This window comes from Lontra canadensis, unplaced genomic scaffold (assembly GCF_010015895.1).
Source record: "Lontra canadensis isolate GAN:19392208 unplaced genomic scaffold, GSC_riverotter_1.0 scaffold68, whole genome shotgun sequence".
NCBI classification, from domain to species: domain Eukaryota; kingdom Metazoa; phylum Chordata; class Mammalia; order Carnivora; family Mustelidae; genus Lontra; species Lontra canadensis.
Window position 1 is genome coordinate 10,450,992 of NW_022631062.1, and position 27,911 is coordinate 10,478,902.

The 27,911-nt window shown below is 48.9% G+C and overlaps 1 protein-coding gene across 1 annotated transcript in view; it reads left to right on the forward strand.

Annotated features, from left to right (window-relative positions):
* Positions 1-27,911, forward strand: part of DHRSX (dehydrogenase/reductase X-linked) — a 154,179-nt gene that overhangs the window by 115,548 nt on the left and 10,720 nt on the right. The window contains exons 4-6 of the mRNA XM_032880249.1: positions 3,683-3,784; positions 15,127-15,334; positions 24,257-24,464. Of these exons, the coding sequence (XP_032736140.1) occupies positions 3,683-3,784; positions 15,127-15,334; positions 24,257-24,464 (518 nt within the window). The remainder of the gene's footprint in view (positions 1-3,682; positions 3,785-15,126; positions 15,335-24,256; positions 24,465-27,911) is intronic.

The window sequence follows — 27,911 nt, forward strand, 5'->3', positions numbered from 1 at the left end:
AGAATTGCTGTTCTTCTTCTCTTCGATCTCCCGTTGGATTTGTAGGTGTTTGCAATCTTTAGATAAGCTATCTAGCTCATCTCCCGCAACCTGAAGTCGTCTCAGCTGCTACTTCTCCGCCATCTTGACTCCTCCCCTCCCCAACGGTTTTTAATTTACGTTTGTGTTTGCGACTTTTTCATCCGTGGGTACAGATGTTACCCGAGGGGTCAGGTGCTTTCCAGATTCCGAGTCCTTCCCTTCTGTTGTTGCGTCTTTGCAGATTTTTCTGTCACGACAACGCAAACGTCATTAAACAAAACAACTCCACGCTCCCATGCCTCTGACTGGAGTCAGTCGGTCGAGGTGCGATTGTCTGTTCTTTCAAAGTATAAAAGAATTTGCTGAAACACCGGCAGCCACCCTCCCCTCTTTCCCGGAAGCCTGTTCTTTTGTCTTTTTCTATTGCTGTCATATTCCTCAGTCTGATTACTCCTAATTGCCTTGATTAGGCTTTAATAATCAGTATTTTCACAGAAAAGTATTCCTGTCCCTGAAATTTTCATCTTTTTGTTATCAACTTCACATGTTAATATAGAGAGAATTAGGAACCCATAATTATAAAATCTTCCTCATTACAAAAGACCCGTCCCTGTTTTGTAAATTTGCATTCTTCAGCGTTGTCAAGTGTCCTAATCACAGCCTTCTCTGGGTCCTCATTCCTCTTCTTGTCTGTTGGTCTGTCAGATGCTCCAAGATGGACCCGCGCTAATCCTCTTGTAAGAATTGGGATTCTTTTTGTCTCTCCCTTCATATGCAAGAATTCTTGAGAAATGCAGCTGGATAGCTGTGAAGAAGATGTGTTGGGAAAAGGCACAGGGTTAGGGTTAAGGTTAGGGTTACCAGAGGACATCATATTGCTCAAGCATTGAGTCCCTACCTATTAAATCTTTGTGTCCCATTCATGTTTTAGTCTTGAGTTATCCCTGATTTGTACGAATGAGGTCAACCTCCCCATTGCGTTTGCTTGTTTGGTAACTTTTGGCCTTTTTATCCCTAATCCTCACTTTTTAAAACTATAATCAACATATAGAAGAACTCACCTCCCCCCTCACCTGCCGCCAGCAGTGGGAGGCTGCCATATTGGTTTTGAATCAGGACCAGTGTCTCAGGGCTCACTCCTCCTTCCTGGGTCTTCCATTCTATCTACATGGATGACTGGTATACCTCATATTTTTCCATTCATGTTTCACAGATATGGTACTTCTTGCCCCTGAGAGGTACGGGGAAGTCTTCCATTTCTGTAATTATTCAAACACAAGTGGGAGGTACCATTGATGGCATTCCGGTAGAATGGAAAACGCCACCTGTGTCTCCTTCTCCCACCTCCAGCTTCCATGTGCCCTGCTGGATCAATGACCCTCACCCTGTTTCCCAGTGCATATTGTGGGGCTTGGGTGGTGGAAAAAATGCAGATTTTAGGTAGGTGTGCCAGCCGAGCTCCCAAGAAATGTGACTTCCTTTGTCTTGTGTGAGATCAGCCTTGGTGCTTCTGCTCAACAGGGGTGGTATACATGCTCTGCAACTTGTCTTGTATGTTCCCATTGTCAGGGATGGACCCTGTGATGAGTTGTAGTTTGCAGTGACCACTCTGTCCAACCTGATGGTGGGGCTTGATTTATGGACTCAGATTCCCTATGCGATGTCAGCCCCTTCCACCACGTGATCCACTCCTTCCTGCTGGTTATACCCTTAGCAGTAACGGAGGGGGGAGTGATTCCTGAATTAAGGTAGGAAAACAGGTGTTGATGACAATAGCATGCAGAAATGGAGCCAAGCCCTTTGGCTGCCTCACAAGGTAGTGATCTCAAGGTGGAAAGGTGGCTCTCTGGTTTCTGGCTGGTTAGGAACCCTTTCCTCCAGCGATCAAAGAAAAATTATCTTCTGACTTTACAAAGATGCAGCAACATTGCTCTCATCCTGGAAGCTGAGCTTGTGTGTCTACCAACCCTGTTATCATCCATTCTCGTTACTGGAAGTAACGTAGATTTCCCCCTTTAAAAAAAAAAAAAATTACATCCTCATGAATATGTTGGGGGAGAATTTGAATGGTGTCTCAGGAATGCCTATCCAGATGGCACTATGTTCTAGAGCAACGCTTCCAAACCATCTGCGGCAAAACCCCTTTCCCAAATCTGTCACAGATTGATACCGATGTAGATGGGGCAGACATGAATTACTAGAAAAATAAAATTTAAAAACACGCAAAACAGAGCCTCCAATTTTGCTTTTTTTAAATCATTGGATTCAGCAAACATAAAATGACTCTCGATTTTTTTTTTTTTAATTTTCTAAACACTGGTCTCAATGTTGGGCTGTGTCTTATGGCAGACTGGTAACAAACACTTCCCAGGATGGAACCCATCTGTAGATCTCACTTGGAGGGGCTTTGATCCAGAAACCTGCCCTCCCCAACTCCCACTGTATTTCTTTAGAGAAAATATTGAAAACGGGTCCTTCCTCGTCCTCAGTGGTCATGCAACTTGGCACATACCGACTTTGTTCTTCACACGGAAGAAGCTGGGGACTGTAGATTATCTTAAAATGTCCCTTCCAAGTGAAAGCAAATACACATGTTCCAAAATATGTACCCTCCCAACCTAGTGCGTGTGGCTGTCTCTCCTGTGTTGTGATTACTGTTTTACTTATTCATTTATTTTGGAGGGGGAAGAGCGACCAAGCAGGAGGAGGGGAGTGGCAGAGGGAAAGGGAGGGAGACACAGAGTCTCAAGCAGGCTCCCTCTGAGTGCCGAGCCCCACAAGGCTCAAAACCGAGTGGAATGCTTACCTGACTGAGCCACCCAGGCGTCCTTCCCTCCTGTTGTGATATTTGAATTGCTTTACGAGAAGCACAAAACAACAAAACCGTGAAGACATGTCTCGCACCCGGGCTGTGTGCTGCTGGTTCTTGGGCATGGGAGCTGCATTCCCCTCTGTTCTGGGGTCTTGCAACCAACATCCAAGTGAGCATGTTCCCAAGAGCTGGTCCCAGAGACCCAAAGTGATGTCCCCGTACAAAAACCGTCATACCAGAGGATGACCCAGCAGACTGATGTCAGCTGCAAACAGTTGGTGCTCTGAGTTCCCCTCTGGAGCTCAGAATGCCTTTCCAAACTCATTCAGTGATTTGTTTGATGAATGAAGCTCCTTGAGGTTGTAGGTCTGAGGCTCTGACCTTCCTGCTGATTTTGGCCAGGGACTGCTCTCAGCTCCCCAGAGCCACTGGAAGGATCTTGACCGATGGCCTCTCGCAACATGGCGGCTTACTCTGTTAAAGCCAGCAGGAAAAGCTCTCTCCAGGCCGCCTTAGCAAGAGGGGATTTACCTAAGGAAATGCAGTCCTGGGAGTTATGTCCCATCATCCTTGCCATATAATGGAGCCTACTCAAAGAACTGATATTCCATTTTTTGCCTTACTCTGTTGACAAGAAGCAAGTCACAGATCCCATCCACACTCAAGGAAAGGGTATCATCAAGGGCATGAGTCACCTAGTGTCTTCTTAGGGTGTGTTTCCTGCATGGTGCCCTCATCTTTAAAATCCGGTGTCCCTCTCCTAGTGGGGATGGAACTTAACTTACTTAGACACCATTGTAGGTTCTGTAGTCAGTCGGAAGATAATCCGGTGTTTCTGTCCTTTCGCAGTGGAGTTTTTATATTGCGATCTGGCATCTCTGAAGTCCATCCGGCAGTTTGTGCAGATGTTTAAGAAGAAGGAAATCCCTCTCCACGTCCTGGTCAACAATGGTGAGTCCTGGGGAAATCCAGAGCTGAACTCTGATGCAGACATGTACACCAGCTGTCCCAGGACGGACGTTCTTTGGGAAATCAGGATTTCCATGGAAATTCGGGAGTCTATGTGCTGTGGTCACCGAGGCTTGGCTTCACTGTTGTGTATGGCTTTTGTCAGGGGCGTAATCAAATTGAAATGATGGCAACCTGATAATACGTTGTATGAAGTCCATATTTTCACTGGCTCATGTGAGCTAGTAACTAAGGTATGTCATGAATGTGTATTTGGTTGGGCATTTTTACAAATGTGACCATATTAAGTCCTCAGCACGTCCCCATGGAGGTCATCAGTATGTGGGCTCTACGCCCAACTGTCTCTTGACTTCTTCCCTGCGGCTAGTACCCATCAAAAGGATATGTGGAGTCCACATCTCCTCTTCCCCTGCCTTCACCGTGCCCACCTGTCCATCTTCAACACCAACCAACCTTGACCCCGATCCCTTCTTTCAGCCACGCTCAGCTCTTAAGGGCATCTTGGACCCATCTTGGTGCCCGAGACATTCCTCTCTTCCCCTGCTACACTCAAGAGATGTTGTAGAGGTTCATCCAAACCCTCCACAGTGAGGAGGCAGTGCCATGAACGTGTCTGGACTGAATCCATGTAGAACGCGGGAATGGTCGGAAGTATGGCGGAGAAACACTGGTGTTGGTAGAACGTCACACGTTGCTTTGAGACTTGGAGACCAGCGGGTCGTGTGTAGAGGAGATAAATGGTAGTATTAATAGGGTGAAAGGCATAGCCATCAGTCAAACCACAACACCTTCTTTCCAAAATATGTAAAACATTTGCTAAATTATTCATCTGTTGCACGGCAGGGAAAACCTTACCATTGGACCCCTGTGATTCTGCCGAGCGCACTTGGATAATCCAGGTGAATTTCCCCAACTAAAGAGACTTAATTGACTCTCTTCTCCAAAGTCCTTTTGCCAGGGAAGGTACCCTAGTAAGAAATCACGAGAATGACGATAGGGACATAATCTGCGGGGAAGAGGGAGCATAAGTCCACATAGTAAGGCTACACCATACTAGTCCATCTGATTCTGGCTTCTGGGATTCGATTGCTGTCTCTTTATCTTCTTTCTCTTTGTCTTCACACGTTTTAATGTTCTCTGTCATATCTGTGGGGTTGGTGGACAGGAAGGGGGTGCAGATAGGCACGCTTCTGCCCAGTGCACCTGTTTGGAAATTCTCAGCGAACGGAAAGTTGTAGCATCTACAACGTAGAGGGTCTGACGCCCGTGACTTGTTTACACATAAAGATACGTACACGTAGACCTGTGACATGCGGGTGCCAGACAAAGTTACAACTAACACCAGTTCCACCTACTTAGCCTGGATACCACACTACGTGTGTGTTATTAGTGCTGGTGGTGCTCGTTGGAAGGCTCAGGATGATTTTAATTTTCCTTTCCTCACTGACCTTTCTTGATATTTTTCAAGGTTTCCTGAAATGGGCGCACCTTTAATTTATTTGCAGAAATCAGTGATTTGGGTTCCCTCCATCTTGGCGCTGGTGGGAGCGTCCTTGGTCGGGGCATTCCTCATTATTATAAATGTTGAGAATTAGAATATTATGGATTGCCCCAAGTAGACACGAGCTGGCAGGACTGTGGGGGATCTGGTCCAAGTGCACATCTTCTTTCCTCAATCCACGTAACACCCTCAGCAATTAGGGACTAGAGCTCATCATCCTGGAGCAATTTGTCAGCAGCAGGATGAAACCACCATGGTGCGCTTGTCCAGAATTTGTGAGATTTTATAGACCTGTCCATGCATGACAGGGGTCATCAGCGGATGCCCCATGGTTCACTCTCTGATGTTCACTTTCAAGATGACCCCAGTGGTCCTACCGTGGTCCCTTTTCTTCTCTGCAGACGGTAAACCAAGCATGCCTGGCTTGTCTAACATTTCTCTGGAGACCGGGACACAGTTTGAAGGTGGACCCAGGGAGGCTGGACCCTCTGTACGCCATGTCTGTTTTCCCTCTAGGGAATCCCATCCATACGTTGGCTTCACATCCCCCCAGACTTTGCTCCCCACACACCTTCCTCTATGCTCAAGACCTACCATGGCTTCTCCCTGCCCCAGACACATGGAGACACAACACACGCACTGTGGAAAACCTGAGCCCTAAGGGAAAATCCCTTGATTCTCCTTGAAATTTCCTTGATTTCTCTTGCATTGACTTGCCTTTTCCAGCTTCTAGAGGCTGTCAGCCTTCCTTGGCTCCTGGCTGCTTCCCACCCCTACTGGAGTAGCATCAGCAGCTCCCTCTGTCTCTCTGTGATGTTTGCTTCTCTCCACACATACCTTCTCTGACTCTGAGCCTCCTGTCTCCCTCTTGAGGACACGTGGTGACCCTGGACCACTGGGGTCTTCCAGAACGATCCTCAGCACCATGTCCCTAATCCAGTCCCATTGGCCAAGTCCCTTTATCCATCTAAGGACATATATTCACAGGCTCTGCAGATCATGATGTGGACATCTTTGGGGAAGGTACTGTGTCCACCACACTGGGCATGGGATGTGGACATGTTTGGGGATGCCATCTGCCATACATGGACCAGGATGTGGATGTCTGTGGGTACATGGTTCTGTCTCCTACCTAGGGATCAAGTCATAGATGTTGGTGGGGACATTATTCTCCTCACTATGTGGGGACCAGGACCTGGATGTCTGTGGGGACATTATTCTCTTCACTCTGAGGGTATTAGGACATGGATGGTTTTAGGGACATTCTTCTGTCCCCCACATGGAGATCAGGGTGTGGACATCCCTGGGGACATTCTTCTGTCCCCCACATGGGGTCCAGGATGTGGATGTCTGTGGGGACATTATTCTGTCCACTCTATGCGTATTAGGACATAGCTGGTTCTGGGGACATTCTTCTGTCCCCCACATGGAGACCAGGATGTGGATGTCTGTGGGGACATTATTCTGTCTGCCACATGGGGTTCGAGACATGGACATTATTCTGTTCACTACATGGAGATCAGGATTTGGACATCCCTGGAGACATTCTTCTGTCTCCCACGTGGACCAGGATGTGGACATCCCCGGGGACATTCTTCTGTCTCTCACATGGGGATTCAGGATGTGGATGTCTTGAGCTGGGGGGGGTCATCATTCAGCCCACCACACCCACCTTATGTGAGCTCAGTACTTCACAGGCAGCAACAATACAGTCATAAATGAGCGCTCTTGACCTCATGGAAGCCATTCTCTAGCAAAGGAGACAGATACTCAACAAGTAATTATCGAGTTCTTCAACCCACCCCAGAAAGTACTACTTGCAGTATGACAACAGCGTAGTGTAAATGAAAGAAAAGATGCCATTTCAAACGTGATCTGCCTGGAAAGCCCCAGGCTTCTGAAGTGGCATCCCATGGAACCCAGGATGGGAGCAAGGCCATAGGGACAGATGGCCCTGGGCCCAGTGGGGTGGCAAGGGCTGTGCAGTCAGGATTGCAAATGGATTCATCTCCAGTCCAGTGTGCCCAGCTTACCTTGATTTATAGGAGGAGAAGGCATTTCTCGTGTGTCTCTCCCCTTGGTTTGTGCATGAGTATTCCTCTTTGCTGTGTGCAATGGGAATTCTGAGTCAAGATTCTTTTGGAGATATTTGAAGGAGTCAGCAGATACAAACAGGTGTTCCAACCACAGGTCTTCTCAGAAGAGGACCCCAGCCATGGCATGGTTGGTGTTCAAGGGGGGGTTGCAGAATTTCCCAAAACTATTTGCCTGAGACTCTCCTCTGTGATATTACCTCCTCCCACCAAGGCGACTGGTTGAAAGGATGTGGGTTCCCGGGACCACATATATCCCATCTCCTGGAAAACAACCCCACTGCATTCCACAAAGGGACTCCCAAGGTCCAAGAGGAGTTAGAATTTGTGCTTTTCTTTTCTCTCTCTCTCTTTCTCATTTTTTAATTCTGAAAATAAGACTGATTGAGGCACCTCGATGGCTCAGTCAGTCAAGCATCTGCCTTTGGCTCAGGTCAGGATCCCAGGGTCCTGGGATCCAGTCCCATATCAGGCTCCCCGCTCAGTAAGGAGCCTGCCTCTCCCTCTCCCTCTGCTGCTTCCCCTTCTTGAGCTCTGTTGCTCTGTCTCTGTCAGATAAATAAAACCTTTTTTTTTTTTTAAAGAAAAGATAAGAGCGATCAAGATGTTGTAAATGTTAAGTACTTCAGAAGGGAAATGGTGTTTGCATTTGCTGGTGCGATGAAAATAGAACCAGACTGCCTCTTTCTGGAAGCTCGGGATCCAAGCTGAGGATTTATCCGACACAAGAAGAATCAATAGTGTATCTCTTGCAGAGCCAGCTCACAATTTATAGTCTATTTACATCAAAGTTTCATTTATCCAGTCTCCCATCCCCACACCTGATCACAGATAGTTTTGAAATAACTGCACGGAATTGATGTTTTATCCTTGTAGGGCTTCTTCCCGTACCTCTAAATGGATGCATTTTTCAACGTCAAGAATTACTAAAAATAAATACGGCAGTGGTAACCCTTGAGAAGTAAAATAACCCGGAGAAGTAAACGATTCTCACCAGGTGCATACTGATGGTGTCTGCACCCGTAGAAGACTGCAGAGCAGTTGAGCGAGGAGGAACATGGTACCCGTTTCCGGGTGGGCAGATGCCTAAGCAGTTTTCCTGTATGTGCACTTGGTGTTCCCTGGGCAAAACAGGCTCTCCCGTCATCTGGTCTCCCTTCCAGGAGTAGGAAGCTGGTAAATCACCAACACGCATGCATGCGTCAATGGATTGTTGGATCCCGATGGGTGTAGACCACATCTCATCGATGCCTTCTGCTTGTTTTCCCACGTGTCTCCCTCTCTGTGTTCTGCCGTGTGATGGGTTTCCCTAGAACAGATGGCAGTTGGATGTTCTTCTGGTGGTGGGCGTTTGAAGCGCCACTTGACGTGATTTACCATGATCCCAGATCTGCCCGAACAGTAGGCTGAAGGCTGTGGGCATGCATTGCCTCTCCTGCATGGGACACCATTGTTCTTCTAAATGCCTTTCATGAGGTTCTAGGAAGTTGGGTGAGGAAAAGAGTGGCTTTGCAATTACCCAAATGCCCCAGAAGCATGTCACCCATAGGCTCTTCCAAGAGTTGTATGTTGAAAAGCACCTGCTCTCAGGTGTCCTTGGTATGTCCTGTACATACGGTGGAACCAAGTGCATGGTGCTTTTCCATCAAGATCCGTTACCTGTTTAAGAAACATACTCAGTAAACAATTGGGTCCTCACCATCATCATGGGGTGTGGGGAGAGCGACCGGTTTGTCTTTTATGACAACATGGGGAACGTTATTCCACAATGGGAATGGGAATATGGAGCCTGGACATGGGTTTCACCAATGTGTTCCCCATTGTGTTGACACTGAAGAATTACTTTGGACACACATATCTGTGCCTTCAGTTTAGACATTGTGACTGGCCCACGTGTGACTGTAGGTTCACTACCCCCCAAGCACTCAACCCCTGTACCTGTGCCCTTGTGGGTTCATGGCCAACTAGTGTTGCCTGGAACCCGAGGCATTAATTGGCCTATTGCGTCCTTCTTCAGGGCACATGGACAGCCCCTTCCCTGTTCATGTTTTACAAGCAGAATCAGAACGCTTATTGCTCCCTTCCAGAATGTTCTGTTCCCCTCTCCCCACATTTTTGTTTCCCTTTCCTGACTGCCATGGTCTCTAGCTTCCAGACGTCTTTGGTTTTAGTAAGTGCCACTACTGCATAAGCCAATGAAATCCAGAGCTTGGGCAAGGACAGTGGCTCTGAAGGCAGGGGTAGCGATCATTCCCCGAGTGAAGGTGGCGTTTCTGAAGTGTTCTTCATGCTGTAGAGTGAGGCCATCATCTGGCCGTGTGCCACCAGCCAGAGAGTGCCCCCTTCTCTGTCTCCTTTCTGCTTTTCCTGTTTTCTGCAAGGCACACAACTCGGTCTCCTCCCCCAGGATTAGGACATACCTTTTCTGTTTCATTGTTTTGCTCCATAAAGAACAACACCTTGTTCTACATGCAAGTCTGCTCCCCAGTCAAACACATGGATCCACGAGCAGATACTTTTATTGTTCCTTTTCCCACTTTTCAGCCAGCAAAGGGAGATACGGAAGTCTCAGCAATGCTCACTATCAAGGGGCAACCTTCCAGAACACTCACGTAAGAGGAATATTTGAAAAACACAAATGCAGGTCCATGGATGCAGTTAAAATTTTCTCCTGAGCACATAGGAGACATTCAATAAACATTGTCATATTATCATCTGAGATCAGTGATGGTCTGCACAGGCAGGTGTCTGGGACATTTTGCTTTAGAATAGAGATGGACTAGGAGATTTCTCGATGTGCAACATAATCATGGATTAGATTAGAATTAGGATGGCTCTGGGTACAGGCTCCATGGTGCCGAGACTCCCCGCTTTGCTTCCATGAGCCCCAGAACGGATTGGACATTTCCCAGAGGTGACCGACCGTATGCGTGACAGTGATGTTCTCGCTGCTCTTTAAAAGCACACTTTCTCCAGCGATGCTGTTAACGCCAAGAATGTGATCCAAAGATTGTTTACGATTGCTGGAGTAACCTTGAACTCGGTCTTGGCCCAGAGCGTCATTATTGTCACATTCTTAGAGGCCGGGTCAGTGAATTTGTGCCATGATCTGTCACCAGAACTTGCATCCAACGAAGATCCATGCTGGCATTTCCCCCCAGCTCAACCGTTGCCCCATGTTAGCTTGTCATGTACGTTGTTGTAGAGAATCCATAATAGAAATGCAATGAGCTGGATATTGTAAGCCTTCGGGAGATGTGCTGGGGTTGTCCTTCAGCTCCTGTTCCCACCTACTGGACCATGTGCACCCTGGAAAAAACTAATGAGTCCAACACTTCAGCCCCAAGGTCTGTGCGCCTGCCCCGAGGATTGGCTGACCGGGGTCCCCTAGCCATTTTCTCTGCTACCAACTTCCAGGCACCCAGAGGCCATCGCAAGGAAGGGAGTAACTCACAACAGTTACTGTGAGGAACTAGGAACTCAGAAGTAGGAACTCGCTGCAGAGTAACACCCCAAAATTCAGAATAATCCCTGTGGAGCCCCACATCCCCTAATCCATTATGTGGGGTCTTTTCCAATGAATCTGGATACTTAGAAGGCTGAGTTTAGTGATAGTCATTTGTCCCATGAGATGGGGCTCTCTAATGTGGAAATTGATAATTTATGCACGCAGAGATATTCCAAGAATTGATCATTTAGGCACACAGCGATATTCCAGGAATGGGTAATGGGGATGTACTACTATTCCAGGAACTAATGATTTATGCATGCCATGATGTTCCAAGAATGGATCATTTAGGCATGCACCAATATTCCAAGAGTTGATAAAAATGGGGATGCACTGGTATCTAAGGAATTAATAATTTAAGCATGCACTGGTATTCTATTTACATGTGCAGTGATATTCCAAGAATCGATCATTTATGCATGCCGTGATATTCCAGTGGCTACTGCTGTGTTCCAGACCACCTCCAGTCCTGGTGGCTCAAAGATCAACATTTCTATTGCTTGCAGTTTGGGGACACACAGGAATTTGGGCGGGTCTAGCTCTGGGTGTCCTGTGCAGTTGGAGCTCGGGCTTCTGTTCACCTGATGGCTCATGTGGGGCTGGATGTCCAGATGGCTTGCTTTATTGCTGGAAAGTGGCTGCCGCCCAGCACTGAGGCTCAGCTGCATGGCTGGCCAGATGACCTCCATGAGTCCTCTCCAATATGGTGGTCTCACGGGCACCAGCCAGTCTTCTTAAGTGAAGCTGGTTCTCCCCAGCATTCCCAGCAGTGAGGTGGGAGCCGCTCCGTCTTTCCTCACCCAGCCTTGTCACGACTGCTACATTGTACTCATTACAGAAAGCTAATGAGTTGGTCAAGATCCAAGGGATGGAACACAGAGTCCCTCTCCCAAGGAAGCAAGTATCAAAAACACGTGGAGACTGGTTTACAGGTGCGTCGAGCTCAGGTTCCCTCTCAGCCAGCCTCGTAGAAGCCAAGTGGTCATGAGGACCCATGTTCCTCCAACTAGGAATCTTATCATCCTCTAGCTCTTCTTTTCTGGCTTCCTCATGATGAATGAAATAGTCAAGAAAATGGCATCACCAGGGAAATGTTTCCCTGTCCTCGAAATGCCAGACTTCACATCTGCTTAAACCCATGGATGCCAGGTGCCCTTTGGGAATGTTTTTTAGCTGAGTTGAGTGACTGTGGATATTCTTAAATACACCTTTTATTGGATGTGTGAGACCCACGTGGCTTTGTTTCCTGATGTATGTTGGTCTTCTCCCTGTAGGTCTACACAAGGGATGTTTTATAGTAAGTAGTAAGCTCAGGGGATCTATTTTCAATCTGTTGGACGTGTTTTCAGAGGGCTGGGCATTCAGGGACGTTGAAAAAAAAATCACTTAGCATAGCAGGTGTGTGTGTGATAGAGGTCATGGGCTCTTTTTTTTTTTTTTTCATTTTATTTTATTTTTTCATGATCCAAGACTCATTGTTTATGCACCACAGTCATGGGCTCTCATTTCTACCTCTTTTTTTTTTTTCATTTTATTTTATTTTTTCAACGTTCCAAGATTCACTGTTTATGCACCACACCCAGTGCTCCATGCAATACGTGTCCTCCTTAATACCCACCACTAGGCTCACCCAACCTCTCACCCCTCTCTCCTCCAAAACCCTCACTTTATTTCTCAGAGTCCACAGTCTGTCATGGTTCATCTCCCCCTCTGATTTCCCTCAACTCACTTTTCTCCATCTCCCCACGTCCTCTGTGTTATTCCTTATGCTCCACAAGTAAGTGAAACCATATCATAATTGACTTTCTCTGCTTGACTTATTTCACTCAGCATAATCTCCTCCAGTCCCATCCATGTTGATGCAAAAGTTGGGTGTTCATCCTTTCTGATGGCTGCGTAATATTCTATTGTATATATGGACCACATCTTCTTTATCCATTCATTTCTACCTCTTTAATGTGACTTACCACCTTCCTGCACCCAAAACACTATACAGTGCTGGGAACCCCACAGCCTGGACAGGACATTTCCTTTGCCTTGAGCACCCCACAAGTGACAAGCTTGCATGGGGGCAGGATGTGTGGGGCCATGAATGCACAAAATGCATCCTGCGTGGGCATGGGTGTGATGGGGCATGCATTGTGGCCTATATGTGCAGGGAGAGATCCTGCAATCCAACTGAAAAACTTTCTACATGTAGCGAAAAGCACAAAGAATTACACATAGAAATGCCTACGCACGCACATGTACATTTGCAAATATATACCTGTATGTCCCCGTAAAAGACACATCAATACAAACAGATACAGAGATGCAAATACATCTACCCAGAGAGAGGCATACACCTCAAATCCAAGCATGTACAAATACACACAAATAAGTAGACATGCCTGTGTGCATGTACATTGTACACAAATACAGATTCATTTGCAAATTCAAAATACACACGGACCCAGAAACTTGCAGAAGTCCTGCACAAATGGCCTTTGGTATGTGTGCATTACCCATAAATACATACGTGAGCACATAAGGTGGGAACACTGAGGCACATTCAAATACCTTTGCTCATTGCACTGCTGGGTGTTTATCCTAAAGATACAAATGTAGCGATCTGAAGGGGCACGTGCACTCAAATGTTTGTAGCAGCGATGTCCACAATAGCCAAACTATGGAAGGAACCTAGATGTCCATCAACGGACGAATGGATAAAGAAGATGTGGTATATATACACAATGGAATACTATGCAGCCATCAAAAGAAATGAAATCTTGCCATTTGCAACAACGTAGATGGAACTAGAGGGTATTATGCTTAGCGAAATAAATCAGAGGAGATCGGGTGCATTCAGGGTGGTATGGCTGTAGACAGCTGAGCGAAATAAATGAACCAGAGAAAGACAATTATCATACGATCTCCCTGATATGAGGAATTTGAGAGGTGGGGTGGGGGGGTCATGGGGGTTAGGGAAGGAAAAAAATGAAACAAGATGGGATCGGGAGGGAGACAAACCATAAGAGACTCTTAATCTCAGGAAACAAACTGAGGGTTGCTGGGGGTGCTAGGGAGAGGGTTGTTGGGTTATGAACGTTGGGGAGGGTATGTGCTATGGTGAGTGCTGTGAAGTGTGTAAGCCTGACGATTCACAGACCTGTACCCCTGGGGCAAATAATACATTATATGTTAAAAATACCTTTGCTCACACACTTATAAATAGAAGCCCATTTTCACCTGCCAACACACGCACGGATATTTTTGCATAAATACATCTAGTACAGGCATGCAAATATGCCTGAAAACATATAACACATATGTTTGTATGTGTTGGTGGTTACGTGGGCACATGTGTGCAAATGCACAGGAGCACTTCAACGTATGCAAATGTATCTATGACAGGTGTGCAAATGCACACCTACACCCGTACACAACACGGGTACGTAGGCAAACAAGGACGTCCGTGGACTTCCAACAGATGCCCAGGGAGTCATGCTGGGCTGCTGCAGGACAGGGACCGATATGGGCCAGGCATGTTTCCTGTTTACATCCGGGAGCCAGCATCCATGGAAAGGACGTGGAGGGGGGCATTAGCTGAGTTGTTCTGAGCTTGGGGGAGAGTAGCGGAAGCAAGCACAGGGCCTGTGGATGTGTTGGTGGATTTGTTTCCATGTGTTTGTGGAATAGCAGGGCTGGAGTGGGGTCTGGGGCAGGGACAGCCAGGGTGCATATCTGGGTCAGCATTTTGGGCAAAGCACCCTGAAGAGTGACCCCCATTTCTGGGATGCCCTGTGAATGAGGGGACATGACAACATGAGTTTGGGGAACTCGGCCCTGGGCCTCATCCACCGCACCCTGCAGATGCAGGACATCAGCGTCCCAACGTGTCCAGGATGCTCCTGCTACAAGGGAGCCTTTGTCTATGCAGACAGCTGTTCTGTCCAAAAGAATTAACCTCCCGGGCCCACAGGAAGGCACTTTTTGGTGATTCAGGACATTGTCACGTTCTGCCAGATGCTGGTGTCTTAGCAGCATTGTAGGTGCGTCTTGACGTCTTGGCTCCTCCCCCAGGGCATACGGAGCAGCAGGAAGCTCAGGTCCAGGATGGCGACATGGCAGTGAGGACCAGAGCCCATCCTCCTGGCTGGCGCCCGGCCCCATCTGTGGGACAGCTGTGGAACGGCTCCCCCATCTCATGTCCTAACTCTCCCTGCAATCCCCTTTATTCCAGCCGGGGTGATGATGGTCCCTCAGCGAAAAACCAGGGATGGATTTGAGGAGCACTTTGGGCTGAACTACCTGGGCCACTTCCTGCTCACCAACCTCCTCCTGGACACCATGAAGGAGTCCGGATCTCCAGGCTGCTGCGCGAGGGTGCTGACCGTCTCGTCGGCCACGCATTACATCGCGGAGCTGGACATGGAGGACCTTCAGGGCAGGTGGGTGCTCGCGGGCAGCCATCCAGGGGCTCAGGGGTACCCGTCAACAGTACAAAACCACCAACCACCAAAGCAGACTCAGGTCTGTTATCAGAATCATTGAAAAACCCCATGCCAGCATGTTGTAGGGTTCTTCATGACTGCGTCTCCAAACACGTTTTGTTTTTGGCATTTTTCTATTGAGGTATAATTGCTATAGCGCCATAATCAAGTTTGTATCTCAATAGTATAGTTGTTATGTAACATTATATATGTGATAACATTATGAAGTCGATTATAATTGCTGCATAATATAACATATGTTATGTTATGGAACTATAATTGTTACATAACATGTATGTATAACATTATAGTGTTGTAATTATTGTTACATAATGTAAGTTATAACAATGTAATTATTGTTATATAATATACATATGTTATAGTATAACTATAATGTTATGTAACATATATAACATTACAGTGTAATTATTATTTGTTATATAATGTAATTGTAACTATTATATAACAGGTTATAACATTATGTTATAATTGCTATGTAACACTATACATCTTACAGCATTTCGTTGTTATAATTGTTACACATTATAACGTTGTATATGTTGCCATGTTACAATTGCTGTGTAATGTGACATTAAATATGTTAGAATGCCATAATGTTACAGTTGTTACACAGTGTAACATTGCATACGTTGCAGTGTTATAATTGTTACATAATGTGATATTTTACATGTTGTACCATAATGTTATAGTTGCTACGGAAGTGTCAGGTGTACACGGTAATGATTCACTAGTTGTGTGTATCCTGAAATAATCACACTAAGTACATTTAACATCCATCATCATCAAATCATATGCATCTTATGCTCGGGTAGCTCAGCTGTGGGATGTTATTTTTTTTTTTTAATTTATTTTCTTTGGTAGAAAGCGGAAACACAGAAGTTGGGCATGCGGTGGGTACCAGAAGTAATGACACATTCTCCTTTGTTTGCAACTGTAAATAGAACCCACTAACCCCGTGTGGTGCGTCCAGGTGACTCCTGGTGACGTGGGAGGCACCACGTTCTGATCTGTGTTTCCCGCTCTCTCCTCCTTCGGGATAAAAGAGGCCCCGCGTGTGAGTGGGGTGTGTATTTATGTTTGCACGACTGCTGCCCTCACTGTGCACGGTGTAGACACCCTGTTGGAAGGACCTGGATGCATGGTTGAGCGGAGCTTGCTTTCGAGGAGTGGCTCCGGCACGTGCACTGGGGTGGGCGCCCTCAGCCTCTGGGCCTGCAAACACGTGGAAGGAGGGTGGCCGTGCTGCGCACCCTGGGGTGCTTCCTGGTGTCACATTCTGGCACAGCGAGGGGCCAGCTGCCCGGAGCGCAGGGCTGGGGTCTTCCCAGGGAGTTCCCACCCATCTGGTGGCCAAACTTGGTCCTGGGTGGGTGAGTGGGTTCCGTGCTTGTGGCTGTGGGATCAGGGTGCGCCCTCACTGGGATTTCCCCCTGGGGGCAGGAGGCAAGGAATGTATCTGTGGCTCCTGGGGACAGGTGGCTCCCTGAATAGGGCCTTGGGCAGGGGGCTGGCCAGGTACTTGGGTCCTTGGGCAGCCTAGCAGGACCAGCCTGTGCACAGAGGAAGCAGGTGAAGTGAAGCCATGTGGTTGGGGGACAGCTGCCCCCCCCCCGAGGGGCTGCTCCTCTGTGGTGCCCTAAGCGAGCTCAGGGATGGTCTATGTGTGCACCAGCGTGCAAGTATGTGTGTGTGTGAGCACATGGACACATGTGTGCAGGCATGTGAGTGTGGCTGTGCCCTCCTCTGTGCTTTGTGCATGAATGAGTGCATGCGTGTGGGCGTGAGCATAGGTGTGAAGGTCCTTACAGCTTTGTGTGCAAAAAATCAAAGAACAGGCACTGAGCTCCGTCACTTTCTTTGATAAATGTTTGTTAAAAGACAACGAGGGGCATCTGGCTGGCTCCATCAGTTACGCATCCGACTCCTGGTTTCGGCTCAGGTCAGGATTTCGGGGTCGTGGGATCAAGCCCTGCATTGGGTTCTGCACTCAGTGGGGGTCTGCTTGTCCCTCTGTCTCTACCCCTCCCCCCTGCTCTCTCACTCTCTCTAAAATAAATAAATCTTAGGAAAAAAAAAAAAAGAATAAAAGAGACTGAGACCACTCAGGATGCAGGTTTTTGGAGTGTGGTCCCCAGGCCAGCAGCATCCACATGCCCTGAAAACTTACTAGAAATAAAGACCCCGAGACCACCCCACAGACCTTCTCAGCCCAAACTCTGGGGGTGGGGAGCCAGGCAGCCAGACTCTTAACAAACCCTCCAGGAGATTCTGATGGACGTTAAAATTTGAGAACCACTTGGGCTTAAAACACTCTGCTTTCCTGCATGAAAGGAAAAGGAAAAGACTTGGTCCTCGGGGTCCCCCTGATGTAAACACCACCGGTAATTAGCGGTAATTGCCAAGACCGATTTGCTGAAAATTCATGTTCTTCCAAAGGCGTGAATCACTATGTCATAGTGATTTCAGAATCCAAGTGGGCTGCTATGCACGGGAGGGTCTGTGTGCTCAGGTAGGCTCTGCCGGAAAACTCCTCTGCTTGAATATTTTCCCAGGGAAAAAGGTGGGCAGAGTCTGTTGAAAATTGTTTGTCATGAGTGGAATTGACTCATGAGGAAATGGAGAGCTTTGTCAGAAAATGGTTTTGATTTTGTGGAGGGAGGTAAAAGTATCATTTAATTTAAAAACACATATATAAATATTTATTGGTATTTTATATGTCTGTATGAGAGAGAGAGAGAGAGAGAGATGGGTTGATTTGATTTAAGGAATTGGCTCCCAGATTGGAGGGACCAACAAATCCAAAACCTTCAGGGTAGACCAGCAAGCTAGAGAGGCAGCTAAGAGTTAATGTTCCCATCTTGAGCCAAAACACTGTTAATTCAGGGAGAATTTCCAGGCTACAGTCTTGAGGCCAAATTCCCTTCTTTTTTGGAGGAGACCTCCATCGTTCCTCTGGCCTTCAGCTGATTAGACGAGGCCCACCCGCATTATGGAGCATGACGGGCTTCACCCCAAATCTGCAAATATCCGTGTTAATCCCGTCTAAGAAAATACCTTCCCAGCAATGTCTACAGTGGTGTCTGACCAACCCCTGGGCACCATCGCGTGATGGACTCTAACCACTATCAGCCCTGCTCCCCGGCTTATCTAGGTGCTCAGCCTCCTGTAGCCATGGGCCGCCCAGGACCAAAGAGGTCCTCGTGGAGTCTTATCTGAGCTGCCTCAGCTTTGGTCTTGCCCTGAGGGCGACCGCTCTTGGGGATGCCCATGGCACGTCCGCTGAGCATAGTTCCTGCTCTACTTGTCTTACGAGCCTCACCTCTTAGCCCATACGATGCCCAGGGCAAGGAGGGACATGGCACCATGCTGTCTACCCTCCTCCACCACGAAGCAGGCAACAGGCCCTGTCCTAGTTCCCGTCCTCAGGACGGACGAGGGTGCTCCCAGGTGCAAAGGTAGCAGAACCTCATTGACCAAGGAATGGCTGCTCCTGGGGTCACTGACAAAGATGCTTCTCCGGGTAAAACTGATGAGTGGGTGTCCGTGCATCATGAGGCCTCGTCCACAAAGACCCCGATGGAGACAGCAGTGCCCCCCACGTGGTCTCCTTCCAGAGGGCAAAGACTCCCTCCCCATGGGTTCCTCTTCCTGCAAAACATTGCCTTCTTGGGGCTCCTGGGTGCGTCAGTCCATGATGTATCTGCCTTTGGCTCAGGTCATGATCCCAGGATGCCCGTGGAGCACAGAGCCTGTTTCTCCCTCTCCCTTTGCCCGCAGCCGCCCCCGTGCTTGTGCTCTGTCTCTCAAATAAATAAAATCTTAAAAAGCTTCATAGTGGCTCCCATTCAAGGCAGAAGGCTTGCTTTTTCTGTATATGCTTCCCCTCTTTGCGCAAAGATGGAGCAAATTTACATCCTTGGGAAAGTGTGTGTTTTCGGGCTGCATCCTGAGCAACTTCACTTTCATGCAACAGCTCGTGCTCACTGTATGCGTGTCCTGGGGGGCTGTGACCAAGGACCGGAGACGGGGTTGCTTCGAACCACAGCTGTTTACTGCCTGCCAGTTCTGGAGGCTGGACGTCCGAGATCCAGGTGGGGCTGGACTGGTTCCTTCCTGAGCCTCTGGGGGAGAATGTATTCCGGGCTGCTCTCCGGGGTTCTGGGGATGGCCAGCAAACTTTTCCACGTGCGTGCCCCCATCTCTGCATCCATCCTCATGACACCATCTTCCCTCTGTGCGCCTGTACATGATCTTCCCTCCATGCGTGCCCGTCGGTGCCCAAATTCCCCCTTTTGTAAATTCACCAGTCACACAGGGTGAGAGCCCCATCCTAAAGCCCTCACGTGAACTCAGTTGCCTCTCTAAGAACCCTCTTCCCATGCAGGGTCGTATTGTGTGATCCTGGAGGCAGGACTCCAACACATCTTCCTTGTGGGAGGCACAGTTCGATGCATAAGGGTCCCCGTGCACTGTTCCCAAGCTGACAGGTCCTTGCTCTTCTCCAGAACCGTTTCTTCCAGGCTGACCTCCGTTGGGGGCCAAACCCCTTGAGATGTTGCAGACATGTGTGTGCATCGTGGGGAAAATAGCTGTTCTGGTTTGAGTTTCCCAAACGGTTTTAATTTCGGGGGGAGCTCATCCATCCGTGCTTCTGTAAGCACGAATTCCCAGCCTGTTATATCACTGTTTGTGAAACCCCGAAGCTTTTGAGGACTTGTGCGGTGTTCTGGGATGCGTGACGGGCTGCTGATGTGCCCATGATGGTTCCCCCAACAACCACGCCTGACATTTGCTCAGGACCGAAATGTGCACGTGGTCGGCAACGTCCTGGGCTGTTTCCGGGGAGACATGGAGCCCTTCTTTGCTCACGAGGCTTCCTGAGCCCCTCCTGGCCGCTCTGTGTTTCCAGAGTCCTCTGGATCAGGGATCCAGGGAAAACCAGGGATCAGGACGACGCAGCACGTGTCCGTGGCACCCGGGAAAAGCTCGTGTGTGGAGATGAGGGATCCTTGGTCTGCCAACGGGTGTCGTCATCCTTGCTCACAGAGAGACTGCCCGTTATCGGACCCAGCGAGCACCTGGGTTCACGGTGGCCCACGGACGTTCCCCCATCGCTGGCCATGGGCTTGTGCATTAATGACCCAGAAGGGAAATAACACAGCTGATTAATAGGATGCAGGCATCATAGCCACAGCTGTGCTGCCTCCCGCGCGTGAATTTACCGCAGGCCAGCGGACACATCAGGACGGCTAACGCTCCCTGCGGATCTGTGTAAAAGGAAGCCGTCTGCGAGGCCAGCATGGGGGGCACGGACTGGTGACTCACGCACGGGGCACAGCATTCATCAACATCATGGATGAAGACCTCATTCCTTGTACTAAACTCTCAGCGTCGGCTGGGGCCCTCACGACCTCCAGCGGCAGAGGGAGAAGGAAGTGGTCGACGTCGAGCTGAAAACGTGGGCAAACACCGTGAATGATACGAAATCCAGGGACACGTGTGTTTTATGGAAATAAGAAAACTCAAGATATTGTGTTTTTTCAACGGCTCGAGGTACTGTCTGATCAATCCCGTGGTCCTATGTGCGAAATTTTCCGGTCTACTGGGGAGGACTTCAGGACACCCAGTGCTTCTGGAACCATTAAAGTAATGCAGAAGGTCCGGGGTGTTCTAGGACGGACGGGGAGGTGACGACGGTTCTACAAAATGTGGACGTTGCGGTGTAGGGCAGCTCTGCTGAGAAGGAGGACTGACTGCTGGTGTGGGGGTCATTCACTAACCCATAGAAAATGGATTGTGCATATGGTATAGACAGGTGTATGCTGCTCTCCCCAGATCTCAGTAAAAGCAGAACTTCCAGGAAACTCAAATCTTACTAATCTAACCCTTTAATTTCCATTAAATAGATACCTTTGCACAATTTACCACCTCTGGAAGCCGAGACCCCTTGTCCTTTGTCTCCTCACCCCTGCACCATTTACTGGGCATTGTTAAATTGTATATAAACCCAAGTCTAGTGGTGCCTTTTTTTTTCTTTTGAACAAAGAATGTTTTTAATTACTTGATGCTGATACAGTATCTTTTTAATTAAAAATGAGACAGTCTTTTTGTACCTTTCAAAGTCTCCTTTTTAAGCCACATGCCTCCATCATCTCTTTCACAGACTAACTGTAAACCAAACTGTGTAAATGGGGACACACGGTAGAGCTGTGCCCTCTGGGTCCCCCAGGGGAGGCCGTTTTTACTTCTTTACTATGAAGCCCTCCATACGTGTAAAGTGAAAAAGTAAAATTGGCATGATTTCCCCCTGTGAATCTGGCCGTCCTCAGTTTAGTTTGCAGCCCTCAGGTACAGAACACAAAAGTATAGGAGAGGCGTTTTTCTGCCCCTCCAAAAGGCTGCCACACTAACCGTCTCTAACTTCCGTTTCATGTTTCATACCGACCTTCGAATTATTCTTGAAAGAATTACACCAAAAAGTGTTTTATTTTTTTGAAAATAAGGATCCATGTTTATGGCTTTGGGTTTTACTTCCTGACAATCCGTAGTACAAAAGCAACAAAGTAAACATTCTGTGTAGAACCAACCCACGCAGCCATTTCCCTAATTAGTTCGTTTACCGACCCGCCGTGAGAACCGTTATTTGAGTCTGTGTTTCTGCTCCCTCTTTGGTGTTAACGTTCAATCTCTTTATTGTTTCCCGTGCCAAGTGCCTTTGCAGTCCTGGGGGTTTGATTTAGAAAACCTCAGTGGGGCGATCGCGTCCTCCTGTTAATTTGCTCTGATTCCTTCCTGTTTCCGCTGTGGATGTTTCTTTGTCCATAAATCCGCTGGGGAACCCTGTCCTGAAATCACTCCTCCTTCTTGGACTTTTTCCGTCCCTCCCATAGGGAAACATACTGACTTTTTTCCTCCATTTGGTTTTTCTAACGATCTCTGGTTCTTTCTTCTCCGGGCTATGCTATAAAGCCACCGTCGCAGACCTCATCGTTTACCCTGGAGAAATGGGTGTATCGGTGTTTCACGCTCTTTAAGGGCCCGAACCCGGCTACACTGAGAAGGCGGCGTCTGAGGCTGTCTGTGCCGGTGGCGCCTTAATGGCTCGAAGCCAAGACAAAGCTCGGCATTGATTTCCCTGCACTTAATCACTGCTCGTTTCCTGCCGCCTTCTCCTCTCCTCTGCGGGGAGCGGACGGGAGAAATTTGCCAAAAACAAGTCTCTTAACGATAATTGGAGGGTTGTGGCTTGTCTTGCGTTGGGGAGGGAACTTGGGCTCTGAACTGCCCTGGATGTTTCTCGTGATCCCTCCCTCCAAACACAACAGCCATGTTGGGAATTCCTCTGGGCAACGCTCCTTGAGAAGTTCACCTAGCAACCGGTCCCTTAAGATGGAGGAACCTGGGGTCCGTTTTTGCAACATCGAGGGGGTAGACCCCCCTGCGGGCACATCTTGGGGTTTGCACGTGGGCTCTCGTGACAGGATGATGCATGAAGGCCACGCTGGGAAGTCAGGTTCCTGGGGGGAAACGCCGCTTCCTGGGGAATGCCGAGAGTCCCCAAGGGCCGCGATGTGCCGGTCTCATGTGCACAGCCAAGGACCCTCACGTCTGTCACGCAGTCGATCAGAAAATCTCGCCGTCAGCCTCCATACGAGAAGATCCACCACATCCTAGGTCACTGGAGAACTCACAGGTTAAAAGAACAGGGAGACCCTTGGGCATGTCCGTGAGCGTGGCTGGAATCTGGGACACCAGCGGGCGAGCACAGGAAGAGACAGGACCTCTCCTCCGTCCTGACGGGAACGCAGAATGGCTGGGTCACTTGGGAGGACAGCCAGGCTGTTGTTGACGGAAGCGAACACCCCCTCACCGTGTGGTCCCCAAATCACACTCCTTGACCTTCACCCAGAGGGGTTGCAGGCACAGCCACCCGGAAACCTGCCCACGGATGTTTCTCAGAGCGTGGTTGCTGGTGGCCGGAACCTGGAGGCCACCGAGCTGTCCTTCAGCAGGTGGATAGATAAAGAGCGAACAAAGACGGGTGCTGGCCAGGGGTCGGGGGAGGCAGGGCTGGACAGGTGGAGCATGGAGGGCTTTTAGGGCCGTGAATCCAGAGGGTATGCATGTCCTTGTACATTTGCCCAAACCCGTAGAATGTGGACCCCAGGTAAATTCTGATGCAGCCCGGGGTGGGGATGCTGGTCATGGGGGAGGCTGTCGTGTGTGGGGACAGGGAGCGGTGCACGGGGAACCTCTGGCCCTGCCTCTTAATGGCCGTGTGAACCTAAAACAGCTCTAACAACATGCATTCTATTACAAAATGCTACGATCACGTTCCTAGCCCGTGACGAAGCCCCGAGGATCGCCATGTGGACACAAGCGTGTGTGTCCGTATAGTGATGATGAAACGTAACCACCTGCTGCCCCGTAGAAAAACGAGTAAAAAGTCAGGGTCACCTGCAGGCAGATGGGGTTTGCCCCAGGCTTTCCGAGCCGGGCTTTGGGCGTGGTTTCCGGCTTCCCGCAAACAGCGGCCGCAGGGAGAATCGCCCCATCTTTACACTCGCTGGAGGGTGTGGGGGGGCGTCCTGTTCTGTTTCTCCATGTCAGGTCGCGCGTCTGGACCTCAGCAAGTGGAGACCTGGGCAGCTGAGAAACCCAGGCAGATAGGAACCTGGACCCGTAGGGTTCTCGACAGGTAGGGACCCAGCAGGTGCAGAACCCGGGGAGGTGAGAGACCTCTGTGAGTAGGGCCCTCAGCATGCAGGGACCGAGGCAGGTAGTGACCCAGACAGGTAGGGACCCGGGTAGGTGAGGGATGCACCAGCGTCTTACACATGTCCCTGGTTGCTTCCACAGCCGCAGCTACTCCCCGCACGGTGCCTACGCCCAAAGCAAGCTGGCCCTTGTCCTGTTCACCTACCACCTGCAGAGGCTGCTGGCCGCCCAGGGGAGCCCCGTCACCGCCAACGTGGTCGACCCTGGCGTGGTCAACACCGACCTCTACCGACACGTCTTCTGGGGCACGCGTCTCATCAAGAGGCTCTTCAGCTGGTGGTTCTTCAAGGTAGGTCTCCCGCGGTTGCTTTGCTGTGCCCACTTGTGAGGTCCCCTGCCCCATGGCCGGCCGGCCACCTTGAGGCCACGTCTGTGCCGTTGGGTCAACACTCAGAAGTGCGAGCGACCTGGCATCCGGGTCACTGACATTGGAAACCCAGCAGCACAGCCTCCCCATGTGTGCATTTCAAGCAGTTTTGGTGTTTTTTCCACGAAGGAGAAAACAGATTTTGTAGACAGAGGACAGGGCTCTGCTTTGCGCCGTGACCAGAGCCACACGTCGTGCACATGTTTCTGAATCCAAGCCTGGTTGATTTCCGATGCACAAAAGTCCATGCAATTTCTGGTGTCCAAAACCGTGTATGGGCCTCCCACATGTCCCAGGGGTCCCACGAGGGGAACAGCAGAGGCTTTGCTCCAAGACAGGACACTGCCATTGTGGGGGCAGCACACGAGCAGGTGATACACGGGTCCAAGGCCAGCCAGTAGCATCCTGGAGGGACACCGAGCATCCGTGACGTGTACCTGTCCCCACGCACGGCGTGAATTCTGCACAAGGTGGAAACAAGCCACCCCACGAGGGTAGGCACTTCTAAAAATCTCATATCCCCCACCCTTTTCTCCTGATGTTTTTATATTTCTTTCTCGGATACGTGATCCCATTTAAATTTCCGGGTTTAAAAAAAAAAAATGATCCGTGAGTGGACAGGAATCCTGGTTCTTGGAAAAATTCCTTGTGCGTTTGCTGCCGTCCTGTTTCCGTGGCTGTTGCTGGCCCAGCCGTGGGGCTCGGGCACATCCTCTCCGGCTTCCAGGGTCTTGGTGAGGGGACGGTGTTCGTTTCCTCCCCGCGACGGGGTTGCAAACTTTAGAAGTGACGAGCTCCAGGGCCATGGAGGGCAGGGCACGTGCCTTCAGTGACAGTCATGGCTGTGAATTCCCCACCTCTGGGTTCTTTATGCACTAGTGTTTTGGGGCCAGCACCGGAACCCAGATTCTGGCACACGGGAATGACTGTGGGCACTGGGGACCCAGCGTCTGGCCGCTGCTGTGTGTAATTACCTCCTGTATGACCCCGGGATCCTTTTCCTGTGTCACAGCTCCGCTCTACAGCTCCCCTTAAAAATCCAAATTTTCTTTATGCACGTGAGTTTTTGAATGAACTCTTTGTTCACGTCCTTTTTCCCACTTTTCCCCCCACGGGGAGCTGCTGGCTCAGGAATAAAACAAAAAACAAAATGACAGAGAACGTTCCATATAATTACGGATCACGAACCCCGTATGTCATGTTGCCCGTCTCCCCCACCGCAACTTTCTTGTCACTCGCGGTCCTCGATGGGGCACTTTAAGCCAAAATCGAGTCAAAGGCATTAAAAATGGGTCGTCCGTTGTCTCCGGAGGTACAGTTAGGTTTTGTCGTGCTGTTGAGCCTTCCCGGGTTTCCTGGTGGTGTTTGCAGGGACCGATGTCCGAAAGCCCACCCTTCTCCACTGATCCTGGAGGGGACGGACAGTCCTTTTCTAAATGCCCTCGTGTTCCCGTGTGTTCTGAAGTCACCCTTGTGCTCGGGCAGTGCCCCCCACCCCCCACCGTAGCTTCGTTTTCTTAGCTTCCTTCTCTCTTAGCCCTGATTGTTTTTCCCAGGTCAGCTTCTCGATGCTTTGCAAGTTGAAGAAAACACAGTTGATGATGGGAGTGCATGGGTTTCTTCACCCCGTTTCTCTGTTCCTACGTTTACGCTCCTGCCAGGTTTCTCCAGTAGAAAACAATGGAGAGAAGTGGGGTGGGATAGAGGGCAATAGGGTAGAGGAGAAGCAGATAGAATAAGACACGATGGGTTGGGATGGGATGGGATGGGATGGGATGGGATGGGATGGGATGGGACAGAACAGGATAGGGTAGGATAAGATAGAATAAGAAAGAATCAAATATAATAATGGTGGGATGGGATGGGATAGGATAGGATAGGATAGCATAGACAGAATAAAATAATACAGGATAGGATAGGATAGGACAGAACAGGATAGGGTAGGATAAGATAGAATCAGAAAGAATCGAATATAATAATGGTGGGATGGGATAGGATAGGACAGGACAGAACAGGATGGGAGACGATAAGATAGAATAAGAAAGAATCGAATAGAATAATGATGGGATAAGATAGGATAGGATAGCATAGCATAGACAAAGTAAAATAATATAGGATAGGATAGGATACCATGAGATAGGATAGGACAGAACAGGATAAGGTAGGAAAAGACAGAATAAGAAAAAATAGAATAGAATAATGAAGGGATGGGATAGAATAGGATAAGGTAGGTTAGGATAGGGTAGGATAGACAGAATAAAATAATACAGGATAGGATAGGAGAGGACAGAACAGGATGGTGTAGCATAAGATAGAATAAGAAAAAATGGAATMGAATAATGATGGGATGGGATAGGGTAAGGTAGGTTAGGTTAGGATAGGATAGGATAGACAGAATAAAATAATACAGGATAGGATAGGAGAGGACAGAAGAGGATAGGGTAGGATAAGATAGAATAAGAAAGAATAGAATAGAATAATGGTGGGATGGGATAAGCCAAGCCAGGATAGGATGAGACAGAATAGAATAAAATAGGACAGGATAGGCTAGAACAGAGTAGGATACAATAACATAAACTAGAACGGGAAAGGAGAGGATAACCATCAGGACAAAACCCGCAGGGATTTCTAAGTTAATTTGGGCGGGAACCTTGAGATTTCACAGAGTGATATTTTTTTGTCTGAGAATCATTTGTCTTTCCTTTCACTTGTGTCTTTCTGGGTGTGGGCGATTTTGTGACTTGTGATAAACGCACCTGTTTGGTCTTTGTCCTGTTTCTGTCCTAAAATCCTTGGAATTTCTGGTGAGGACAGCATGTGAACGAGGGGACTTTTGGAAAGTCCAGGAGCCTGGGGCTGGTGGCCAGGGGAGCCAACTCCGTGTTTAGAAGCTGGGAAGTTTCCGCTGCACCTTCTGACCTCCAGGGAGACTAGAGGGGCTGGAGGTTGTATCGGTCCCTAGTGACGGATGATTTAATCCATCACGCCTCTGCAATAAAGCCTCCCTCTCTAGAAAATGGAAAGGGCAGGGTTCAAAGAGCTTCTGGGTTAGTAAACACGTGCAGTTTTGGGGTGCAAGGTGTCCCTGGCGAGGCCATGGAAGGTGCACGCCCTTCCCCACAGGTGGCCCCATGCACACTTTTTCTGGCTGTTCCTGAACTACAACCCTTTATAGTAAACCTCTGATGTAGTGAGTGACGTGTTTCCTTGGGCTCTGTGAGTCGCTGTAGCGGATTCATAGAACCCCAGGAGGAGGAGGAGGTCCTGGAAACCTCCAATCTGTAGCTGGTAGGTCAGAACTATGGGTGACAACCTGGATTTGTGACTGCCATCTGACCTAGGGGGTGAAGGGCAGTCTTGTAGGGCTAA